Source organism: Podarcis raffonei, chromosome 11, assembly GCF_027172205.1.
Source record: "Podarcis raffonei isolate rPodRaf1 chromosome 11, rPodRaf1.pri, whole genome shotgun sequence".
Taxonomy (NCBI): domain Eukaryota; kingdom Metazoa; phylum Chordata; class Lepidosauria; order Squamata; family Lacertidae; genus Podarcis; species Podarcis raffonei.
The window spans coordinates 39,187,709-39,209,474 of record NC_070612.1 but is presented as its reverse complement, the minus strand read 5'-3'; the positions used below and the strand labels follow the sequence as shown (position 1 = coordinate 39,209,474).

At 44.7% G+C, this 21,766-nt stretch overlaps 1 protein-coding gene across 1 annotated transcript in view; it reads left to right on the top strand.

Annotated features, from left to right (window-relative positions):
• Positions 1-3,618: 3,618 nt before the first annotated feature.
• SLCO4C1 (solute carrier organic anion transporter family member 4C1) overlaps positions 3,619-21,766 on the top strand; it is a 35,083-nt gene continuing 16,935 nt past the window's right edge. The window contains exons 1-5 of the mRNA XM_053408166.1: positions 3,619-4,864; positions 10,184-10,447; positions 19,266-19,463; positions 20,024-20,120; positions 20,621-20,742. Of these exons, the coding sequence (XP_053264141.1) occupies positions 4,627-4,864; positions 10,184-10,447; positions 19,266-19,463; positions 20,024-20,120; positions 20,621-20,742 (919 nt within the window). The 5' untranslated portion in view covers positions 3,619-4,626. The remainder of the gene's footprint in view (positions 4,865-10,183; positions 10,448-19,265; positions 19,464-20,023; positions 20,121-20,620; positions 20,743-21,766) is intronic.

The following is a 21,766-nucleotide window of genomic DNA, read 5'->3' as shown; positions in this document are numbered from 1 at the left end:
CACGCCCCCCCCCCCCACAGAGAAAAGCCCTGCTGCTCCAACATCAGACCTTCAGGGAAGCAGCTGGCACCAGGTTCTTGCAGAAAAGAACTGAGTTCTGTGTGTCTCTCTTGAGCCTCTCCCCAGATTGCAGGCATTTGAATCACAACATTCCTTAACGGGGAGGGAGGCACCTTACTGGAACATTCAAACCACCAGCCAATATTCATTTTCAGTGGCAGCCCTTGCTTGGCCAAACATTTGGCAAACAATGTGCCTCAAACAAATGATGTACCTGGGCCAGACCTGCATGGCTAATTTCAGGCTCAATAACTCTCAGAATCGAGAATTGGAAGGGATCCTGAGAGATCATCCAAGCAAGCAAAACAAAACAAAACAAAACACCAAACACACCCCTCCTGATGCTGCTTTTCCCTCACAGAAATGAAATGTCAGGTGTTTGTCACACATATTTCCATGTGATGCGTTCTTCAGTCCTCAGATCACTTTTATACAAGATTGGACAAATCCATAATCGTGGAGGACAGCTATGATATTCCTAATCAGCAGAGGGAAGCCTTCAACCTGCAGGCCAAATTAGGCCCACTAAGCCACACGAATCTGGCTTTTGGGGAAGGGCTAGGCATGGCCACTTTCCCTCCCTTTGTGTCATATTGCCTCAGGTGCAGGACAGCCACAGCTGCCGAGGAAAAACTTGGAACATACAGACCTGGCTTATCACATGAGACTTCAGGAGCCACGGATGGCCACAGTGGGGAAGGAGTTAACACTGTCCTAACCAACCCATTCTCTTCCTTCCCGGCCTCCCTTTCTCTTTCCCCAGGCTCTGGAGTGGGACTGGGCAGCAGAGGAACTAATCCTACTTTATGCAGATGGGGATGGATGAGCAAGAGACAGCTGAAGAGGGCTGGACAGAGAAGGGAAAACAACCCTCACCTACCTACTACCTTCCCCAGCCCTTCCTAGATATATGTGTATGTGTTTGCAGGTGCAAAAACCAAACATATATTATACAGTGCTGGATTTACATATAAACTAAACAAGCTATCGTTTAGGGCCCCAGTCTCTTGCCCCCCCCAATTTCACTATTAATATACTTCTTCTTAATTGTATTTCAGTTTAACAATTACTTTGATAAAATACATATTTTGTTATGTGCAAATGGCTTTAGATACCTATTAGGTCCATGACTTACCCTATAGCATATATTCAACACAAAAAACAGTGACAATTTGTTGTTGACAAAGGATAGCTGGACATATGAAGGGTACCATTACCTTCTGTAGTTTAGGGCCTCATCAAACTTAAATCTGGCCCTGCATATATATATATTCACTTCCCTTGCTTCCGATTAATAAAAGGTTATATGTGTAGTTTGCATGCAAGCCTGCAGTTCTCCTATGTAACCGTATGGCACCCATTTTAGGATCTTATGACATTGAGACCAGGGCATGTCCAGAAACAGAAAGTTTAAAGATTTATGAAGTCAAAGAATACCACCAATTAATAATTCAAGCAATTTACTGTAATAAAAGTGAATCAGCATATTTATTTAAATGATGTAAGACAGAATCAGTTAACACAGACATTCTTAACAAGTAGCTCAGTTGGTAGAGCATGAGACACTGAATCTCAGGATTATAAATTCAAGCCCCATATTGGGCAAAAGGCCCCTGCATTGCAGGGGGTTGGACTGGATGACCCTTGGCGTCCCTTCCAACTCTAGAATTCCATGTTTCTTTGATTCTATGATAAGTGATACATGACCAAACAGGCTACGTTTCAAAGGAGTGAAGCTATCAGCATCCACGGAGAAAGAAGGGTGCTGTGAAATTGCCCAGGGAAAGATGGAGGGGGCGGGGCGACAGAGATGTTGACAGGAAGGAGAGGGGAGCCTGTGGCTGAATGGGTGAAGGTGTTCTCAGAAAGAAAATGGACATTGACTTGAACCACTTGCTTTAGGAAAAGAAAGGGAGATTGCTAGAACAGGAGAAAGAGAGTAGATCACCCCGAGAAAGGGGCATGTGATTGGGCTTGAAAGAAGAATGTAGGAGAAGAGGAAAGAGAGTGGGGTGTTGACCTGTCAGTGAGAGTGCGTGCAATATTTGTTCATATTTCTGTGAGTTTTGCATTTGATGTAGGTGGGTTCCTCTTCAGCGACAGAGAGTGAAAGAGAAGAGGAGAAGGATGGAGGTCCTGAGAAGAGTTCTTGTATTGGAAAGAAAGTCTGTTTTCAGATTGAAAACATTCCTAGTTGTTATGGCAGAAAGCAACTGATTTTATGAGTGTTTAATGATTAAAATGAAAGCAAAGACTAAAAAAAAGTTGGTTTCCTGTTTTATCAAACTCAGGGTGTCTATATAACTGGGTTGAGAGGTGATAACCTATCTGAAGAGCTTGTCCCTTCCTGATCTAACAATAGGAAGCTAAACATTAACTGTGATCATACCTGTCTGTCATTTCTAAGTAGGGGACTTAATTTTCCAGTTTAACAAGCAACCCAAGAAGGGTCACAGCGGGCCACAAATTAACAGCTGCCAATCAACAATTATCCTCTGGGAGGCTTACAAGCACAACACCATTAAAAATACAATGCGTATATTTTAAGTCAACAACCAACAGCAAAAGACAGAAAAGAAAAATCCACAGGGAAAAAGCCCTCACAAGAGACTTTGCTCGCATCCACCAGTGATACAAGCAAATTATGCCTATTTTCCATGTTTGGAAACATAGAATTGTTGAGTTGGAAGGGACCAAGAGGGTCATCTAGTCCAACCCCCTGCAATGGAGAAGTTTTTTGCTCAACGCGGGGCTTGAACCCACCTGAGATTAAGTCTCATGCTAGTAACTGAGCTGAGCTAGTTACTTGAAGGATCAGATACAATTTGTTTAAAATTTTGAGTCTTGCCAACACTTAGATCAATGTGGATATCCAACACATCTGATAACAAGGAGGGGGGAGAGAAACACATACATTTATTAAAGCATAGCAAGCTTCAGTATTCCTTGCTTCTGCCAGTAATTCCACATGAAATCAGTGGAAGTAGCCATATTGTAAACCTGGACTCCCTTTCTTCCCAAAGGTTAGAGGTGATATAGCATTGATATCTCATGATCATATTCAGAAGGAATGTGAATTGCAGCAGTCGAGAACCTCTGACCCTTCAGGTATTTCTGAGCTACAACTCCTGTCAGCCCTAGCAAACATGTCCAATGCCAGGGGATGATGGCACTTGCAGTTCAGCAACACCTGAGCGCCAAAGGCTCCCCATATGTCATGCCTTGGGTTGTGTGAACATTACTGTTCACTCTGGCTCCATTGTGCTCCTGCCACTGGCGTCTGCAGCTGTATGCACATGGTGTTAGCCACAATCCATCTATATCCTGTGGCTTCTTGAGAAATACTCGGGTACTTTCCCTCAAAGAAGCTGTTGAGCCGAGGTGAGTACATTTCAGGCAGCTGTTGCGCATGCGCAGATGACAACACGTGCACAAATGGCAAGAGGAAACAAATCAAGTATTGGGCAACCAGATGAAGACACCCTCTTCATCTCTCTGGTGTGTTGAACAAGGCAAGAAAGTGACTTGAAACCAGCAGGGGCAGGGAAACAACCTCACTGTGTTTCAAGCATCAAATGTGCCCTCAGCCTCACTCCTGGTCCAAATCAGCCTGGTTGTCATGGCGTCCCTGACCAACTGCCACTCTTAACTGTCACCAAGCAGGCTGCCTGCGACATTCCAGAAGGGCTCCTCCTGCTGCAATAGTTAACTACTTCTTTTTTTAACCCATTCCGCTTGCCATTTGTGGCAGCTTTATTTATTCATTTATAAAGCTGGATTACGTTTTCCCCTGGCTCATTGATTCCATAAGTGCTAAATAAACAAATATTTCTTAGGCATGCCTATACTCGCATACCCGTTTGCAACATTTTCACATGCGCTTCACCTGCTTAGGGATGTGGCAACATGGCAAGGACTGTGAGTTTCATGAGGAAAGAAATCTGGGGAGCTGAGTGGCAGTTCTAAACAAAAACAAAAACACTTTTGGAGTTGCAAAATTTAGCGTGGACGTTGGTGACACCTACAGGTTCCCTGTTCTTTATTACTTTTATTCCTTGAAGAATCTGAAACTATTGGAAATCAGTGTGTGTGTGACAGAGAGACAGAGAGAAAGAGGGACGTCCACCAGGAAGAAAGTGGTTCTGTTGTTCTTATTTGTGGCCTTTTGCTCCTCAGGCTGCGCCCTGCGCGCCTTTTCCTCACGCGCAGGTGAGCCGAACGAGGACAACCGTCGCCTTGGCCGTGTGAGCGGGGGAAACGCGCGCACACACAAAACTGGTCATTCCAGCAGAGCCACGCTCGCTCGCCATCTCTCCCCAAGAGGTCCCCACCTCCCGGGGAGTTTCATCCTCGGGTTTCTGCAGCTCCTCCCGGTTCCTTAAACCGGGACGGTCTCCTTGCCACACCGCCTGCTGTTCTCTTTCCATTTCTCTCCGCGCGCGCTCCGATCTCGGAGCCGCCGAGGCTGCTGCTGCTGCCGGGACCCGGCGGCCTCGAGTCTCCGGAGACGGTGGTGGGTGGGGAAGTCGGTGGCAGGTGCTTCAGGTCCTTCCTGGGCTGCGCGCCATGAACGAAGATGGCGTGGACAACCCGGCTTTCGAGCCTTCCAGCCCGGAGGGCGCCGAGCGCAAGCGGGCGGCGCTCTCCCCAGGCCGCCTCGGCCATCCGGCGTTGGGCGCGTCGTGCAGTTTGGACCCGGACGAGCACCTCTGCGGCATCGGCAGGTTCGCGCCCGCCGCGCTGCAGGTCTGCAACAACCCCAAGGGCTACTTGCTCTTCTACAGTCTCCTCTCCATCTTCCAAGGTGAGGAGAAAAGAAGGCAGAGGGGTTTTCTCCCCCCCCCCCCACTCTCAGGAGACGGAGATTTCCCCCCCGCAAGGCTTCCAAGGCGTGCGTGGTCAAGTGCGCCCTTGTGGCGCATGGGTTGCGGTGGTGTGGAGGAAGGCGGATGGGAAAAAAAGTGCAAGTAGAGGGTTAGTGGGCGGGGGGGAGAGGATTCAGATCAAACGCCTGGGATAGCTCAGCTGGTAGAGAATGAAACTCTATACCTCAGGGTTCGAGCCCCACGGTCTCTTCCAACTGTACAATTCGATGGTTTGATGAAACTATGTTCCTCTTCCACCTGCATCCTGGCCACCTCCCCAAACATAGGTGCCAACTCCTTGGGGGACCCAGACCCCTCGAATATTTATTGATCGGCATTGCCATTCAAATGGTATGTGTGCACCATGTCTTGTGATCTATGATGCGGAGTGGGGTTTACCTGCCCCCCATATTTAAGTTGGCACCCCTGCCCCCAAATCACGGGTGTCCTTCAAGGTTGTGCATTGAAGGGATCTCTCGTATTTCACTGTGGGCAAGATTTTGGCAATGCACGTGATTGGACTAAAATTCACTAGATGACTTTTGGGGTCCCTTCCAACTCGATGATTCTATAATTATATGCACATTACTGGTTCAGGGTTTGGGGGCACCACAAGCTGAATCAGGCCACTGGTCCTTCTGGTAGGCTTAGTGTGACCTACGCCAGGAGTGGCCAACCTAGATTTGTAGAGCTGGAAGAGATAATCTAACCTAAACTCCTGCAATGCAGGAATATGCAGCCATCCCATATTGGAATTCAACCTTCAACTTTGGCTTTATCACCACCACACTCTAATCAACTGAACAACCCAGATGTTGCTGGGCTCTCAGCTCCTACCAACCCTGACATCACGGACCATTTATTTTATTATTTTTATCGCATTTATAAAGGTAAAGGTAAAGGGACCCCTGACCATTAGGTCCAGTCGTGGCCGACTCTGGGGTTGCGGCGCTCATCTCGCTTTATTGGCCGAGGGAGCCGGCGTACAGCTTCCGGGTCATGTGGCCAGCATGACTAAGCTGCTTCTGGCGAACCAGAGCAGCGCACGGAAACGCCATTTACCTTCCTGCCGGAGCGGTACCTATTTATCTACTTGCACTTTGATGTGCTTTCAAACTGCTAGGTTGGCAGGAGCAGGGACTGAGCAACGGGAGCTCACCCCATCGCAGGGATTCGAACCGCCGACCTTCTGATCAGCAAGTCCTAGGCTCTGTGGTTTAACCCACAATGCCACCCGTGTCCCTTCATTGCATTTATACCTCACCTTTTTTTCTCCAAGGAACCAGAGGTGGCAAATGGGGATCTCCCTCCCATCTCATTTAATCCGCATAACAGCACTGTGGGGTAGGTTAGGCGGAGAGGCAGCGATTGGCTCAAGTGAGGTACGTGGCTGAGTGAAGATTTCAACCCTGGTCTCTCAGCCCCTGGTCTGACACTCTAACCAATACTCCACACTAGCTTTTGTCAGGGATGATGAGAGGTGTGGTCCAACCATATCTGGAGGGCAGTGGGTTAGCCCCCTGCCCCAGCCTACACTAACTCTAATGTTTCAGAGTGATTTATTTCTTTCCATATGTGGAGATTGAAACTAGGATCTTTTGTCTTCTCCCACTAAGCTAAGTTGGCTCCAATTTGTCCCTGCTGCAGCAGCAATGTGAGTGAGCAGCTCAGCCACTGCTCTTTATAGTCCTCTGTTCAGAGGAAGTGGGCAGGTGAGGGGTGGCTGCAACTGCTCCTTGTGGCTGTGGCCGCTGCTTGCTCAGCCCCCAGTGGTGGAGCTCTCTGTTACCCTCATCCTGGATAGCTCGGTTGGTTAGAGAAAGGTACTGAAAATGCCAAGATGGCAAGTTTGATCCCCACATGGGATGGCTGTATATTCCTGCACTGCAGAGAGTTGGACTAGATGAACCTCAGAGTCCCTCCCAAACTCTACAATTCTGTGAAATGCATGGATGGACAATGTATGCATTATCTTTATGTATTTGTTTCATTTCTGTCCCACCTTTCCTCCAATGAACTCATGGCATTGTACATCGTTCTCTCCCCTCACCATTTGTCCTCACAGAACCCCTACAAGGTAGTTTACGCCGAGAGATCGTGACTGGCGAAAAATTACCCTGTTCAGTTAATGGCTAAGTGGGGATTTGAACCTGCGTCTCCCAGGTCCTGGTTCAACACTCTAACCAGCAATCCATCCAGGCTTTAACATCTGTGATCTGTAAAATAAAATGAGGCTGCAGTCCTATTTAAAATAGGCTGCATGCCTATTTAAAACCAACAAAATGAAAAAGGCCTTTATCTGAGAATATACCTCTTCATATGAAATATACTAGAAATCTGTGGGACAAAGCTCTTAATGAGAAGGCCATAACTTCTCCTTACCACCACCACCACTGACTTCCCTACCTGCCAGTGAACCAACTATCTCTTACTCCTTTACTGACACCCTGTGGGAGGCTGGGCAAAGGGCCAACACTTGCAACTTCCACTCGCTTGCCTTGTTTAAGTGTGAAGGAGAAAAAACAAGGCAGCTCCCACTGCCTGGGGCAAAGACACAAACACAACGCAGTGGAAGATGCAACCCACACACTCAATCGTGGCACCAAGAAATATATTTTTTGGGGGGGCACAGAAATGGCAAAGCATATTTCTAGGTGGGCAAGTTGTGTCCCAGAAGTTAACATAAAGTAAAACAACAGTATATTTTAATGGAGGTCCAGCAATGGGAGGGCAAGTTTGAGGGTGAGCTGCTTGTCCCCTGTCCCCCCCTTCTGGCATCACCCATACACCCACTGGAGGGAGATTCTTCCAGAAGCAGTGGGAGTCATTCGGGTGTTGGTGCCACCATGTTTTCCTGAGGCCCATGCCAAGCCTGCTGATGGTGCCAGCCTGTTACCACCCTCCTGTGCTATGTGTTAATTTGGCTAACAGTTCAGGAAGTGCTCTGGTGTCCTTTCACAGTTGTGGAGATGAAGGTACTTTTCACAGGCGCAACTTTCCCCTGCCAAGTCCTGGAATGACCTGCTGAAAACAATGGTTCAAGGTGCAGGAGGACGGTTGACTCTCTGAGCTCAGGGACACTCAAAGCTATAGGGTTCAGCAGAACCACCTCCCTGGTTTTATAGCCACAACTTTGGATTTGAATCCTCACTATGTTTACAGATATGGCTGGCATTTTTTATTAGTCTTCCAAGGTGGTAGTAATGCGATATTGGGTATACACCAGCAACTGACTGTCTCTTGCTAAGAGATCGAATTTCACAAGGACAGTTCTTACGTTACAATGGCACCTTTGTTGCACTTCCTTGTGGCTCTGTCCCATATCGCTCTGGTAACATTTGTTTGCAGAAAATCAGATGAGGTGGATTGATTGAAGATAAAGTTCCTTCCATCAGTCTGTTACACACAATTTCCTATATGCAAGACATGGCAGAAACAGTGTGGGATGGAGCCATAAGGCAGTGTCACCCACACCGGAGATGATGGGACCTTGTGTTACTTGAAGCAGAAGTGAATTGGAGTCTCCCATCCTTCTCTCATATTGAGTTGAGGTTGTGCTGAGGGATGGGTTCATTTCTTAACCCTGACCCTCCCACCTTCTTTCCTGCTTTTAAGGGCACTGAACCCAACTCTTGCTTCTCTTTCTTGTGGGTATGGATGAGCTTTGTCCCACACATTAGATTAAATGTTAGGAAAGCGAACAACACATAGGCATGTTTTTGTTCCTTCAGGAATCATACATAGCCAAAGACTTTCTACAAGGCATGATGTGTCACATCAGTGGGCAGAGGGCCTGAAAAACAAGTTCTGCCTATTGGCCTAAGCAGTTTTTAGAGATTGCAATTCAGTTACAAATCTACATCTGTAACTTCAAAAGAGACAATTTAAAACTGGGCAGCTGCATGACCAGAAAAGTTGCAATACTAGAGCTGCTTAACTGAGTTGTATTACAGACCAGTCTTTGTGATCTTTTGGGCTCAAAGTTAGATGGTTATATTCATATATCTTACAAAATCATTTAAAAGTAATATAATTAATTAGGAGCTCAATTGGACTTTTGAGAAAACTTCCATGCTATTGAACTGACATCGCAGTACAGCGGTAGCTCAGGTTATGAACTTAATTCATTCCGGAGGTCCGTTCTTAACATGAAACTGTTCTTAACCTGAGGCGCGCTTTTGCTAATAGGCCCTCCTGCTGATGCTGCACTGCTGGTGCACAATTTCTGTTCTCATCGTGGGGCAAAGTTCGTAACCCGAGGTACTACTTCCAGGTTAGCAGAGTTTATAACCCGAAGCGTTTGTAACCCGAGGTACCACTGTATTGCATTCCAGAACAGATGGCATGAAAGCATGTTGGTCTTATGGGGCTTTGGAGGGAATAAAACTTGCTAATTTTAAAGATTATTCATTATTCTTTAGTGGGAACCCTGATTATACAAAATAATAGAGTAGTTGCCCATGAAGAGCTAATTGCACAAGCAATTTGTTTAACAAATGAATAATGCAATTTGAGAATTCTTGCTTGCAAGCTTCGAAGTCATAGTCCGAACTTTCTTTTAATCCACCAAGGTGTTGGACAGTTGGACAGCAGCGTTTTTGAAGACAGCTCTGTGTACATACCATACATTTAAATATTAAAGAATCTTGGGAGCTATAGTTTATGCCTCACAGAGCTATAGGTCCCAGGACTCTTTAAGAAATCACTGCTCCCAATATTGTTTTCTTGGTGCGTGTTTGTGATGTTCTTTAAGTATACGGGGTGTACGCAACTCTTAAAGTGACAGGACAACCACAGCAAATGGCAAAATTGACAATAGGCAGCTTTCATAGGAAATTGACTCAGACCATTGGGTTGAATAACTGTCTGCAGTGAGCGGCAGCAGTGGCGGCAGGCAAAGGTGTAGTGCAGAGGAGAGAAGAGGTGGCAGTACTGGAATGTGCTGCTTCGAAAATGCATTGGTGGCAACTAATATGGGTGAATGTGCCCTATTGTAGTGAACGGCAGTACTTAACAAAAACAATTTATCTTGATTCACCTCCCCCCTGGCATTTATATACTGCTTAATCATTCGCTTAAATACTTTGGGGGGACAATACTGACGTATAAAGAGCAGAACGTTACCCAGCCCATGTTGTTGTTGTTGGCATCTGTCTGTCTTGTGAGACAAGGGAGCCCATGTAGAAAGGTGCTATTATTATATTAAAAAAAATCGATGTATCCTTCGATTATCTGATTTTATTTCTCTTTTCTTTTAGGCATTGTGGTAAACGGACTGGTCAACGTGAGCATTTCCACCATTGAGAAGCGTTATGATTTGAACAGCTCCCTCACTGGTATAATCTCCTCTGGCTATGACATTTCCTTCTGTTTGCTCTGCCTTTTTATATCCTTCTACGGAGAAAGAGGGCACAAACCAAGATGGCTGGCCTTTGCATCTTTCTTGATAGCACTAGGAGCACTTGTTTTTTGCTTGCCACATTTTACTGCTGGACCATATATATACGGGGAAAAAGTAGAAGGTAAGTTCTTATGCTTTAAATGATTATTTCATTGTCATTTTGAAGTTATGGTTCCTGGATATACTGTGTGTCTGTGTGTGTCTATGTCTATCTCTCTATCATTTATCATCTAAACCAGGGGTCAGCAACCTTTTTCAGCTGTGGGCCGGTCCACCATCCCTCAGACCATGTGGTGGGCCAGACTATTTTTTTTGGGGGGGGGGAATGAACAAATTCCTATACCCCACAAATAACCCAGAGATGCATTTTAAATAAAAGGACACATTCTACTAATGTAAAAACACGCTGATTCCTAGACCGTCCACAGGCCAGATTGAGAAGGCGATTGGGCCACATCCAGCCCACGGGCCTTAGGTTGCCTAACCCTGATCGAAACACAAGTTGAATTTATACATTTCGTATACAGACATACCTTGGATCTCAAAAGCCTTGGCTCGCGAACAAATTGGCTCCCAAACGATTGAAACTCGGAAGTGAGTGTTCCAGTTTTCGAACGATTTTCAGAAGCCGTCCGTTGGTTTTCGAATGGTTTCCCACATCCTCCTTATTATACCTGAGATTGACAACATTTATCTATGGGGTTTTCTTGTTTTGCTTAGCGTGCAATTTAGTAAAGGTAAAGGTAAAGGTAAAGGGACCCCTGACCATTAGGTCCAGTCGTGGCCGACTCTGGGGTTGCGGCTCTCATCTCGCTTTATTGGCCAAGGGAGCCAGCGTACAGCTTCCGGGTCAGGTGGCCAGCATGACTAAGCTGCTTCTGGTGAACCAGAGCAGCACACAGAAATGCCATTTACCTTCCCGCCGGAGCGGTACCTATTTATCTACTTGCACTTTGATGTGCTTTCGAACTGCTAGGTTGGCAGGAGCAGGGACCGAGCAACAGGAGCTCACCCCGTCACAGGGATTCGAACCGCCGACCTTCTGATCAGCAAGTCCTAGGCTCTGTGGTTTAACCCACAGCGCCACCCACGTCCCCAGTGTGCAATTTACCTTTATGTAAAAGCCAATAGATGGATTCCACCATGCTCATAAAATAAGACCCATTGAATGCTCTGTCAGTAGAGATTCAGCAGGTGCCTTCTGTTTCAACCTTTAAATGCCTGCTGATAAATTGTCTATGCTGCCTAGCTTTACGCAGGCAATTTAGATTAAACCTGTGTGGTTTTCACTGTATATCAGTATCATAGTCATGAACCACTTTGTTGTTGTTTTTAGGATATAGCAGTATTTGAATAGATTGATACGTTAATACATAGCATGATGCTACCATAATCAATAATGTGAACCTAAGCTGGGGCTATGCAGAGGAAGGGGTGAGGCTCTGGAGATTTGGACTGCTTTCTACTCTGAGTTATTCATGATGAAGTAAACAGATTATAATTTGGCACGCGGTGGGGGTGGTGAGGGCATGACAGCAGGGTTGAGAGCACACATGACACCCACTCCACTGTTTCCTGCTCTCACACAGCAGTATTTATTAACCACAGGCTCTCCTGCCAGGGAGTCTGCATCCCAGGACTTTGTAACCAGAGACAGGCCTGAGAGACTCTGAATGCGCACCTTTGTCTAACTCCAGTGAACTCCATCCGCTCCTATTACTTAGAGTTCCCTTGAATTGTCTACCTGCCTGGTTTTGTCTTAGTGGCTTTCTCCCTTCTTTTCTTTGTTCCTCTTAAATCCCCCCCCCCTTTCTGGCCTGTTGGCTTTTGTAATTCCTTTCATCAAACCCACTTTTAAAACTAAAAGCAGTTTGCAGCCCAGACTAGGGAGAGCTGCTGGAAGAAATGGGTGCAGATTTGTTTTTTAAGTGTGTTGCCTGCAGTGTTTGAACTTGCTGAATTGTTTTTTTAATTAGAAGTTTGATAACCTTTTATGTATTTCTGATTCTTCAGGGTGTATGTAATGTATGCATTATCACCTAAATATATAGCATGGTGGTCCTTTAAGAGACCACTTTTCTTTTCTACCTTTAAGAGAAACAGCTATGACCCAGGAGGCCAGCTCAGAGAGATAATGCCTGGGTGAAGAAGCTAAATACCTAATCTGTGAGGGCTTCCAAGCCTCATCAAAAATAAAAATGGTCTTCTGCCATTAGCTGAGTTGTAGTGAGTTTCTACATGAAGAGCAGAAGACAACACAAAGCAGGGATGGCCCACCCGTTGCCTCAAGTGGCAGATCCATCCACTGGTGGTGGATCCACTCGCTGTCTGCCCACCCACCCACCTGAATGCCACCACTACCACCCACCTCCCTTTACTTGCCAGGCCGCCTCAGGCGGTGTGAATGTGTGCGGCAGCATTCTTAACTTTGCCTAAGGTGGCAAAACATCCTAGGCTAGCCCTGACACGAAAGGTGTCTCAGTTAATTCTTAATGTTATGTTTTAAGATGCTCCCAGTGCATAGCTGTCAACTTTCAGATTTGAAAATAAGGGACCAGCAGCCTCATCTGTCCCGGGAACAGTCTACGGGATATCTAATCTGGGATAGCAGCGGGAAGCAACGGGAAACGGCACTGGAATAAGGGAATTTCCCGCAAAAAAAAGGGGAAGGTTGACAGCTATGTCCCAGTGTTAGAACATATAAATGGCATAATTGTACTATTGCATTGCATTATTAGCACCGCCATTTTAACCAAGGCTATGGAGCCTCTCTATCCCATAACAGAGGAGAAAAAGGGAACCCAAGCGGTTGGAACAGGCCCCTTCAATCTAAGCATTTCACTTCTTGCAGTTTAGAGACCATTATGTCTTCGGCTGCCTACCAGCAAACCAAAGCTGTTGATGTAAATGAAAGTTAATCTCCCACAGTTGCAATGGGTCTCCATAAGGGTGTTTCCTGCTGCTCCCCTTTAGCTCTCCTTTATTTTCTTGTTGGTTCTTTTTACAAGTGGATTGTCGTGAAATTCTGTAATCTTCTTATTCTGTGAGAATCTGGCAGAAGAAAACATAATCCCATTACTCTTTATCATAAGTGGAGTTAATGAGTGCTGGGAAAGGTTGCCTAGTAGGGAAGGATCCAACGTCTTTGAATAGGTGCCTGACAGAGAGCATTGCAAACACAGCTCTGCAGTCAACCGGCTGCTTGGAAGGAGGCCACGTTGAGTTTCAGAACAGGTTACCCCACTGAGAGGCTCGTTGGCTGAAGAGTGCGGGGAAAAATACTTGAACTGAACTAAAAGAAATTATAAATACTACATCTAATGGCTGGCATTCAAGATTCTGGTCTGTGGGCTGTGTACACACCATACCTTTAAATCATATTCAAAACACACTCTTTCCCTCAAAGAGTTACGCTAAGTGCAGTTTACTCCTCGCAGAGTTGCAATTCCCAACAACCCTTAACAAACCACAGTGCCCACAATTCTTCAAGGGAAAGAATGTGCTTCAAATGTGCTTTAAAGGTGTAGTGTGTACACAGTGTAAGTTTGTTATAGCTCCTTAGCTAGTGCTAGGCAGTTGGAATGGTAGATATCAATAGGGTTTCATACATTTCAGTCACTGAGGAAAACCTGCCGCCCCAAACAAATGAAGTGCAGTAGAACGGGGCTTTAGTAGACTTTCAGATGGGGAAGAGTCAAATTAATATGTCTATTTGAGGCACCATCTTTTAGCCCAGTGGTCAAGCACGTTTCATCTTCGTTCATATGGGATGACACAGACTCGCTTTCTCCCATTATACATTCAAATTGACAAGGTTTTTAGGAGGATAAATTGCCACATAATTGAGGTTAGCAGAGCCGGGTTAGAGTTCAGGCACTCTTCAAGACAACCCCACTAAGGACCTAAGGAGAGCTCTGCTGGATCAGACTAAGGCTGATCTCATCCAGCATTCTGCTCTCATCATGGCCAAGCAGATGCCAAGCAGAAGCCTGCAAGCAGGACCTGAGCACAAGAGTGAATGCCACAGGTGGGATTCTCAGCAACTTAGAGGCAGATGACTCTGCTCTATCAACTAAATATCTAGCAGCAGAGGTAGACCACAGCCATTGTGGTCAGCAGCCGCTGATAGCCTCATCCTCCATGAATTTGTCTGTTCCTTTTTAAAAGCATTCCAAGTTGGTGCCCATCACTACCTTTTGTGGAGAGTGAATCATAGAATCATAGAATCATAGAGTTGGAAGAGACCACAAGGGCCATCAAGTCCAACCCCCTGCCAAGCAGGAAACACCATCAGAGCACTCCTGACATATGGTTGTCAAGCCTCTGCTTAAAGACCTCCAAAGAAGGAGACTCCACCACACTCCTTGGCAGCAAATTCCACTGCCGAACAGCTCTTACTGTCAGGAAGTTCTTCCTAATGCTTAGGTGGAATCTTCTTTCTTGTAGTTTGGATCCATTGCTCCGTGTCCGCTTCTCTGGAGCAGCAGAAAACAACCTTTCTCCCTCCTCTATGTGACATCCTTTTATATATTTGAACATGGCTATCATATCACCCCTTAACCTCCTCTTCTCCAGGCTAAACATGCCCAGCTCCCTTAGCCGTTCCTCATAAGGCATCGTTTCCAGGCCTTTGACCATTTTGGTTGCCATCCTCTGGACACGTTCCAGTTTGGCAGTGTCCTTCTTGAACTGTGGTACCCAGAACTGGACACAGTACTCCAGGTGAGGTCTGACCAGAGCAGAATACCTCACCTGGAGTACTGTGTCCAGTTCTGGGCACCAGTGCTGTTGCGCTCATAACCCCTTTGTGGGCTTCCCATAGGCTAACCACTTTGAGAACAGGATGCAGGACTAGATGGGCCAGATTGTCCAGATTCTGAATCTTCCAGCATCCAACTTCAATGGATGGCCGTGACTCCTAGTATCATGAGAGATGGAGATAAATTTGCTTTACACTTTCTCCATACCATGCAAAATTATATACATCGTTATAATTTTCCCACTTAGATTTTATCCAAACTAACCCCCCCTCAAAAAAGAACAGTGTAACCTTTCCTTATAGGGGACTTGTTCTTGCACCTTGTTTCGGCACCATCATATACTTCTTGAGATGCAGTGGCTGGAACTATGTACAGTATTCCAAGTGTGGTTGCACTCTAGATTTGTGTTATGTCATTACAATTTTGGCAGTTTTATTTTCAATCTTTCCCCTCATGATCCTTAGGATGAAATTCACCCTTTTCACAGCTGCTGCACACTGGGTCAACATCTTCTTCAAGCTATCCACTGTGACCCCAAGGTTTTTTCCCAGTTCAGATCTGATAAACATACATGAGAAATTAGGATTTTTTATTATTTTATTTTTACCCCAGTGTGCATCTCTTGCTTACATTGAATTGTGCTTGCCATTTTACTTCCCATTCACTCAGTTTAGAGGGATCCTTTTGGAGTTCCTTAAAACCCCATGTGATTTTAGCCACCCTATTTTATTTTATTTTTGTATCATCAACAAACTTGACTGCCAACAGCCCTCTAAAGCTATATAACAAAATGAATTGTTAATCAAAGCGGACATTATGGATTCAATATTGAACTAGGTATGTTTTTCTCATCTCCCTCCCCTTTGCTTAACATATCCATCTTGATGAAGAGTTTTGGTGGACTCAAAACTTTGCTCGCTATTTTGTGACAATTTGATTGATCATAATAAGGCACTTGGGAATTTTTCAAAATAAAAATGATAGTTTAACCTTTAACTATGCAAGTTAACACAGCCCACCCTTTTCTCCACTTGGCTTATTTGGTGGGTTTCTTTCCCAGAAAAGTTAGTTAGTTAGTTACCATAGTTATTTGGCGGCGGGGACATGCAGACAATTGGCAAAGACTGTTTCGCATCTTTGACACAGGCTGGTCTGCCTTAGACTTACAATGAGAGCTGTTCCACCCCCCCCCCACCTTTCCACTCTGGAACCCTTAAAATATGAGGCCTTTCTTTCTACCTCTTGCTTGTTATGATGATAGGCATCCATTCTTAGCAATGTAAACACTTCAGTGGCTCACAAAGTTGCCCTTTTTTCCCTTGGGGGCCAAAAAGATCAGAAAATAGACCCTGGACAATATAGCAGTGAACTGTAAGGGAAATCTAAATAGAGAGCATTATTTGTGGTGTGACACCCCTTTTGCTTGTATTTATTTTTTATTCAGATTTGTCATGGCCAATGGCTAGTACAATAAAGTTACTTGGATTGGAATAAACATAATGAATGATACCAGCAGTTTGTGACTTCATTTGAAAAAAAAAATGTCTCAAGCAATTATGTATTCTCTCTCTCTCTTTTTAAAAATCCTGCATTTCTTCAGGTGAACACTGTTTTGATAGAAGATGATCCTCATACTTCAGATTTATTAAATGGGAGCTCCCTCTAGTGGCACTTATTATTATTCCTCCTTTTGCTAGTGAACGCGAATGGCAAACACCACCAGGATTGTAGTCAAAATGGGCCATTATGAAACAAGAGGGAAGCAGCAGCAGGCTTGAGGGATTCTGAAAGAATGCAGAAAAAAAGAACTTTATAAGTTCCCCTCCCTCAACAGCAGCTCAATAAAAACTGAGCAATATCAATAGCCACAAAATGACATGACAAAATGGGACATCCTGCTTAGAGGGAATAGCTGGACTGAAAAATACTATTTTAGATAGGAGGATACACAGCAAAATTTTGTTGCAGATTCCACTTGCTATGCTACTAATGTGCACCCATAATAATTCTTTGAAAAACATAGCAACATTGGAAGCTTCCTTATGCAGAGTGCTGGTCCAGCTAGTTCAGTATTGTCTATAATGACTGGCAATGGCTCTCCGTGATTCTGAGCAGGATAACTGCAACCTGGGACATTCTGCATGCAAAGCAGATGTCCTACCACTGAGCTATGACCCTTCTTCAAGGAAGAACTATGTGACATCTGAAAGCTTGCCTTCCATATTTTCATATTTGTTGTTGTTGTTGTTTAGTCGTTTAGTCGTGTCCGACTCTTCGTGACCCCATGGACAAGAGCAAGCCAGGCACCTCTGTCCTCCACTGCCTCCTGCAGTTTGGTCAAACTCATGCTGGTAGCTTCGAGAACACTGTCCAACCATCTCGTCCTCTGCCGTCCCCTTCTCCTTGTGCCCTCCAACTTTCCCAACATCAGGGTCTTTTCCAGGGAGTCTTCTCTTCTCATGAGATGGCCAAAGTATTGGAGCCTCAGCGTCACGATCTGTCCTTCCAGTGAGCACTCAGGGCTGATTTCCTTAAGAATGGATAGGTTTGATCTTCTTGCAGTCCATGGGACTCTCAAGAGTCTCCTCCAACACCATAATTCAAAATATTTTCATATACATTGGGTCAATAAAAATGTAGTCTTACCTGCACTGGTTATGCGATATGAATATCCAAGCTATATCAATACAAATATCCAAATACAAATATCCAAGCTATATCAATTCAATTGAGCAAAGTTAAAATATCCCCACAAGAAAAGTCAGTGACCTTCACGGAGCAGTGCTGACATTATGCACAGTGAATATTTTGCAGTTCTGTGAAAGGTATTTCATACATGTATGTCGTGTTATTTATGATGATGGGTAAAAATGCACTATATAATTGTATATAATAATAACAACAGCAACATCCGTATAGCACTTTTGTGTGTGTGAGAAGGTGTTCAAAGTACATAAGATATTATTATTTTTGTAATCCTTACCCACCACTCTGCAATAGTGATATTATCTCTAATGGTGATATTATATAAATTGCAGGTAGGCGAAGCACAGAAGCTGGAAGGTAGTTTCATTGTAACATTTAACTTTTCGTTGTTGTGATTCATTCTCACTCGCTTCCAGTGTCACCCTCTGTTCCAGGGCTATCCAACACGATGCCCTCCAGATGTTGCTGGCCTACAACTCCCATCAGCCCCAGCCAGCATAGCCAATCATCAGGGTTGATGGGAGTTGTAGTCTTCACATGGGCTACCCAATATTATTATTATTTTTGAACAACCATTGAATGTTATCCTGAATAGCCTGCATCTTCTCCCCATGTCAGCTTAAAAGCTGCTTTGTTACTTCTCAGGGACTGGGCAGAGGAGGAATGGTGGAGACCAGCTCCCTGTCCTGACCCTTCCAGGGAGGGGGAAGAGGAAGACAATATAGATTTACAACAGGGGTTGGAGGGAGGTATCAGCTCAGAGGCAGATGAGGGGGAAAGCTGGTAAATCATGGGAGAGCTGGAACAACACTGGACGTTGTCATTAGAAAGCATTCCAGAGCCTCCATCTCCCAGAACCCAGCGAGTCTTAACAGTACGAGAGCAAAGAGCTCAAAGACAGAAGGCATGTAGCAGCACCCGTAGAAGAGAAAATGAGAATGACGAATGAGGAAGTGGGAGAGAAGGGGGGGTGTGGAGATTCACTTGGGACAATGCCGTTATCCAAGAGGCTGGTGGTGTAGTGGTTAAGAGCAGTAGCCTCATAATCTGGTGAACTGGGTTTGCTTCCCTGCTCCTCCACATGCAGCTGCTGGGTGACCGTGGGCTAGTCACACTTCTCTGAAGTCTCTCAGCCTCACTCACCTCACAGAGTGCTTGTTGTGGGGGAGGAAGGGAAAGGAGAATGTTAGCCACTTTGAGACTCCTTAAAGGGAGTGAAAGGCGGGATATCAAATCCACACTCCTCCTCCTCCTATCTCTGTAAAGATTGAAATAAAAAAGGACGGTAAGAAACTTTTCCTTGTCTTTATACTTTCCTGGGCAACCAGCCGGGAGCCACTGACAGCATCCTGACATTTCTTCAGCATTGTGCACCAATTGTTGGGTTCAGTGGTACTGTGGACAACCAAAGAACTATGATAATTCATCTGAAAGCAAATAAATTTTACTGATGTAATAAACTTTCACTTCCAGATACCTGTCCAGTAAACCTGGCTGCAATTAAGAATGCCACATGCAAGCCTGGCTTAAAAAAGACTGAACTCTCCCACTACTTTTATGTTTTCCTGCTGGGACAGCTGATCATGGGAGCAGGTGGGACTCCTCTTTACACATTGGGAACAGCTTTCATCGACGACAGTGTCCCCAAGCACAAGTCTTCAGTCTACATAGGTAAGCTCAGGTGAAATTTATTTCAAGAAATGTCCATTTAAATTGGTTATCCATCAATATTTGGAAGAATGTCCATAGTACCTCTTGTGCCTTCTGTTTGTTTACTTACAATTGTATACATACCTACAAGAGACGAAAGCCCCGCTGAGTCCAGTGGGAGTCCAGTGTGTGCAGAACTGCAAGAGGTTGAACACACACTAAAAAAAAAATGGCATAGTGATTAGAATGCTGGACTTGGACCTGGATTCAAATTCCCACTTGGCCATGAAGCTCATTTAGATGCCCTTCTGCGAGGATAAAATGGGGAGGAGGGAGAACCAGGTATACCACCTTGAGCTCCTGGGAGGAAAGATGGCGTGCAAATGTCATAATGGATACAAATAAATAAGTTGAATATATGTGGGGCTCACCCCTGGGATCAGCTCCAGTCTCCTGCATATTTACTCTGCATGCTTTCAGTGGGCTTCTGTGGAATCTAAAAGTGATCAGCCTGTTTTGGCATCTAGGCTAAATGCATTTGGGATCCTTGCAATGCAACCTATTATCTTTCTACTCTGCAGGAATTGGTTATGCCATGTCATTGATGGGTCCAGCTATCGGTTATGTATTAGGAGGACAGCTGCTTAACATTTATGTTGATTTCCATCGTCAACCGAGGCAAGGAGGTTTCTTCTTCTTCTTTTTTCCTTTTACTTCCATAGGGTTACCCTAGAATTCCATTACCACTCCCCCCCCCAACAACAATGTTACTAAACTTTGCATTTTAGCCTTATGCCAAACAGATAAAAAATATACCCACTGGATGTGGAACTGGGCTTGGGGGAACTTGCGTTAGGATGTCAGAACAGCCACAGAGTTAAGAGGAATTTTCTTTAGTTAACTTACTGTTTATTTGCTCTTGATCAATGAAGTAGAAAAATAAAACTTAGTTAGTGAACCAGAACTGTAAAAGATAGTAATTTCCCCAGCTGGTGAGGCAGCAGTACCATTGTTTATATAATTGTTATTACGTTGGATCATAAAGGGCTCAGTATGTGATGAATAAGCCAGAGGTTTATAATTTATCTTGCAGAATAGCCTGGCAGAATGTACTGGAAAGTGACTCAGCTAATCATGTCTGTATTAAAAATGTGTTTGCTAAATTACTATCTTTCTAGACATGACATCACTCCAGAAGATCCACGTTGGGTTGGAGCTTGGTGGGTAGCGTTTGTTGCATGCAGTTTCTCTACGTGCCTTTTGGTGGCACCGTTTTCATATTTCCCAAAGCAATTGCCAGGTAAACACATTTTCTGAAGCAGGAGAGAAGTGCCATCCCGAGTGGTTAGGGCCTCGAATATCTAGTTGGAAACTCTAAGGTTCTAGTATAAAAGGGGCTTGGAATATATACCCTGCCTCTGCCTAAACATGGCTTCAGTGTTCCTGTTTTATGGTGACCTAGATTTTGTGAGGTGCTGGAGAATCATTTGCGTTGGTTGTTTTAGCCCTTGTAGCCATCAACGGAGAGATCACAGTTACCGGTATGTCTGCCCACTTGCACAGGAGAGATTCCACTAGTGCAATGGGTTTTTTCTTCTGCCTTCCAATGCCTTGCCCCCTCAAATCTGCTCCAGAATATTCCCTTATCCTCCAGAGTAGATGTGGCAGTCCTTTGTGGGCTGAAGGTGGAGAGGAGGACAAAGAAGTCCCATTGTTCTAGCTCATACTATGTTGCTTCCCCCTAGGCTTATCTGACAAGTAATATTACTGAAGTATTGAAAGCAGCATGCACACGCACACACATATGAAAGCAGGGATTCCAGCAGAATCATGAAGCCACCATTTTTCATTTTTTGATAGAGACAGATATAAATCTGAGACTTCAGTATCGTTTACCTGCACTGCTCTACTTTAATCATCCGTTGGGGATTTGGATTCATTCATATATTTGTATGCATGTGTAAAACAAACAAGAACTGCCACAATCTAGCATTTTTAGTTACTGGTAGCTAGAATGCCCAATATTTAGAAATCACTTGGATGTCTTATAAAATAATTTTAAAAACTCATAATTATGAGAAAAACATAACTCTTCCTTGCACATTGGCTAAGAAGGTGTGGAGGCCAGGTGCAGATGAACTATAAAACTGAATCTGTTTTAGGGATCAGATTTTACCTTTAGAAAGGTAAAAGGGTATAAAGGAAGAAACCTTTCTCAAACACCTGGGCTATAATGATTTTGGCCAGCTGGACCCCAAGACCTTGTTTGCAGGAAAACGGTCATCTTACTCTAACTTATCTCAGAAAATGGCCACAAGCTTATG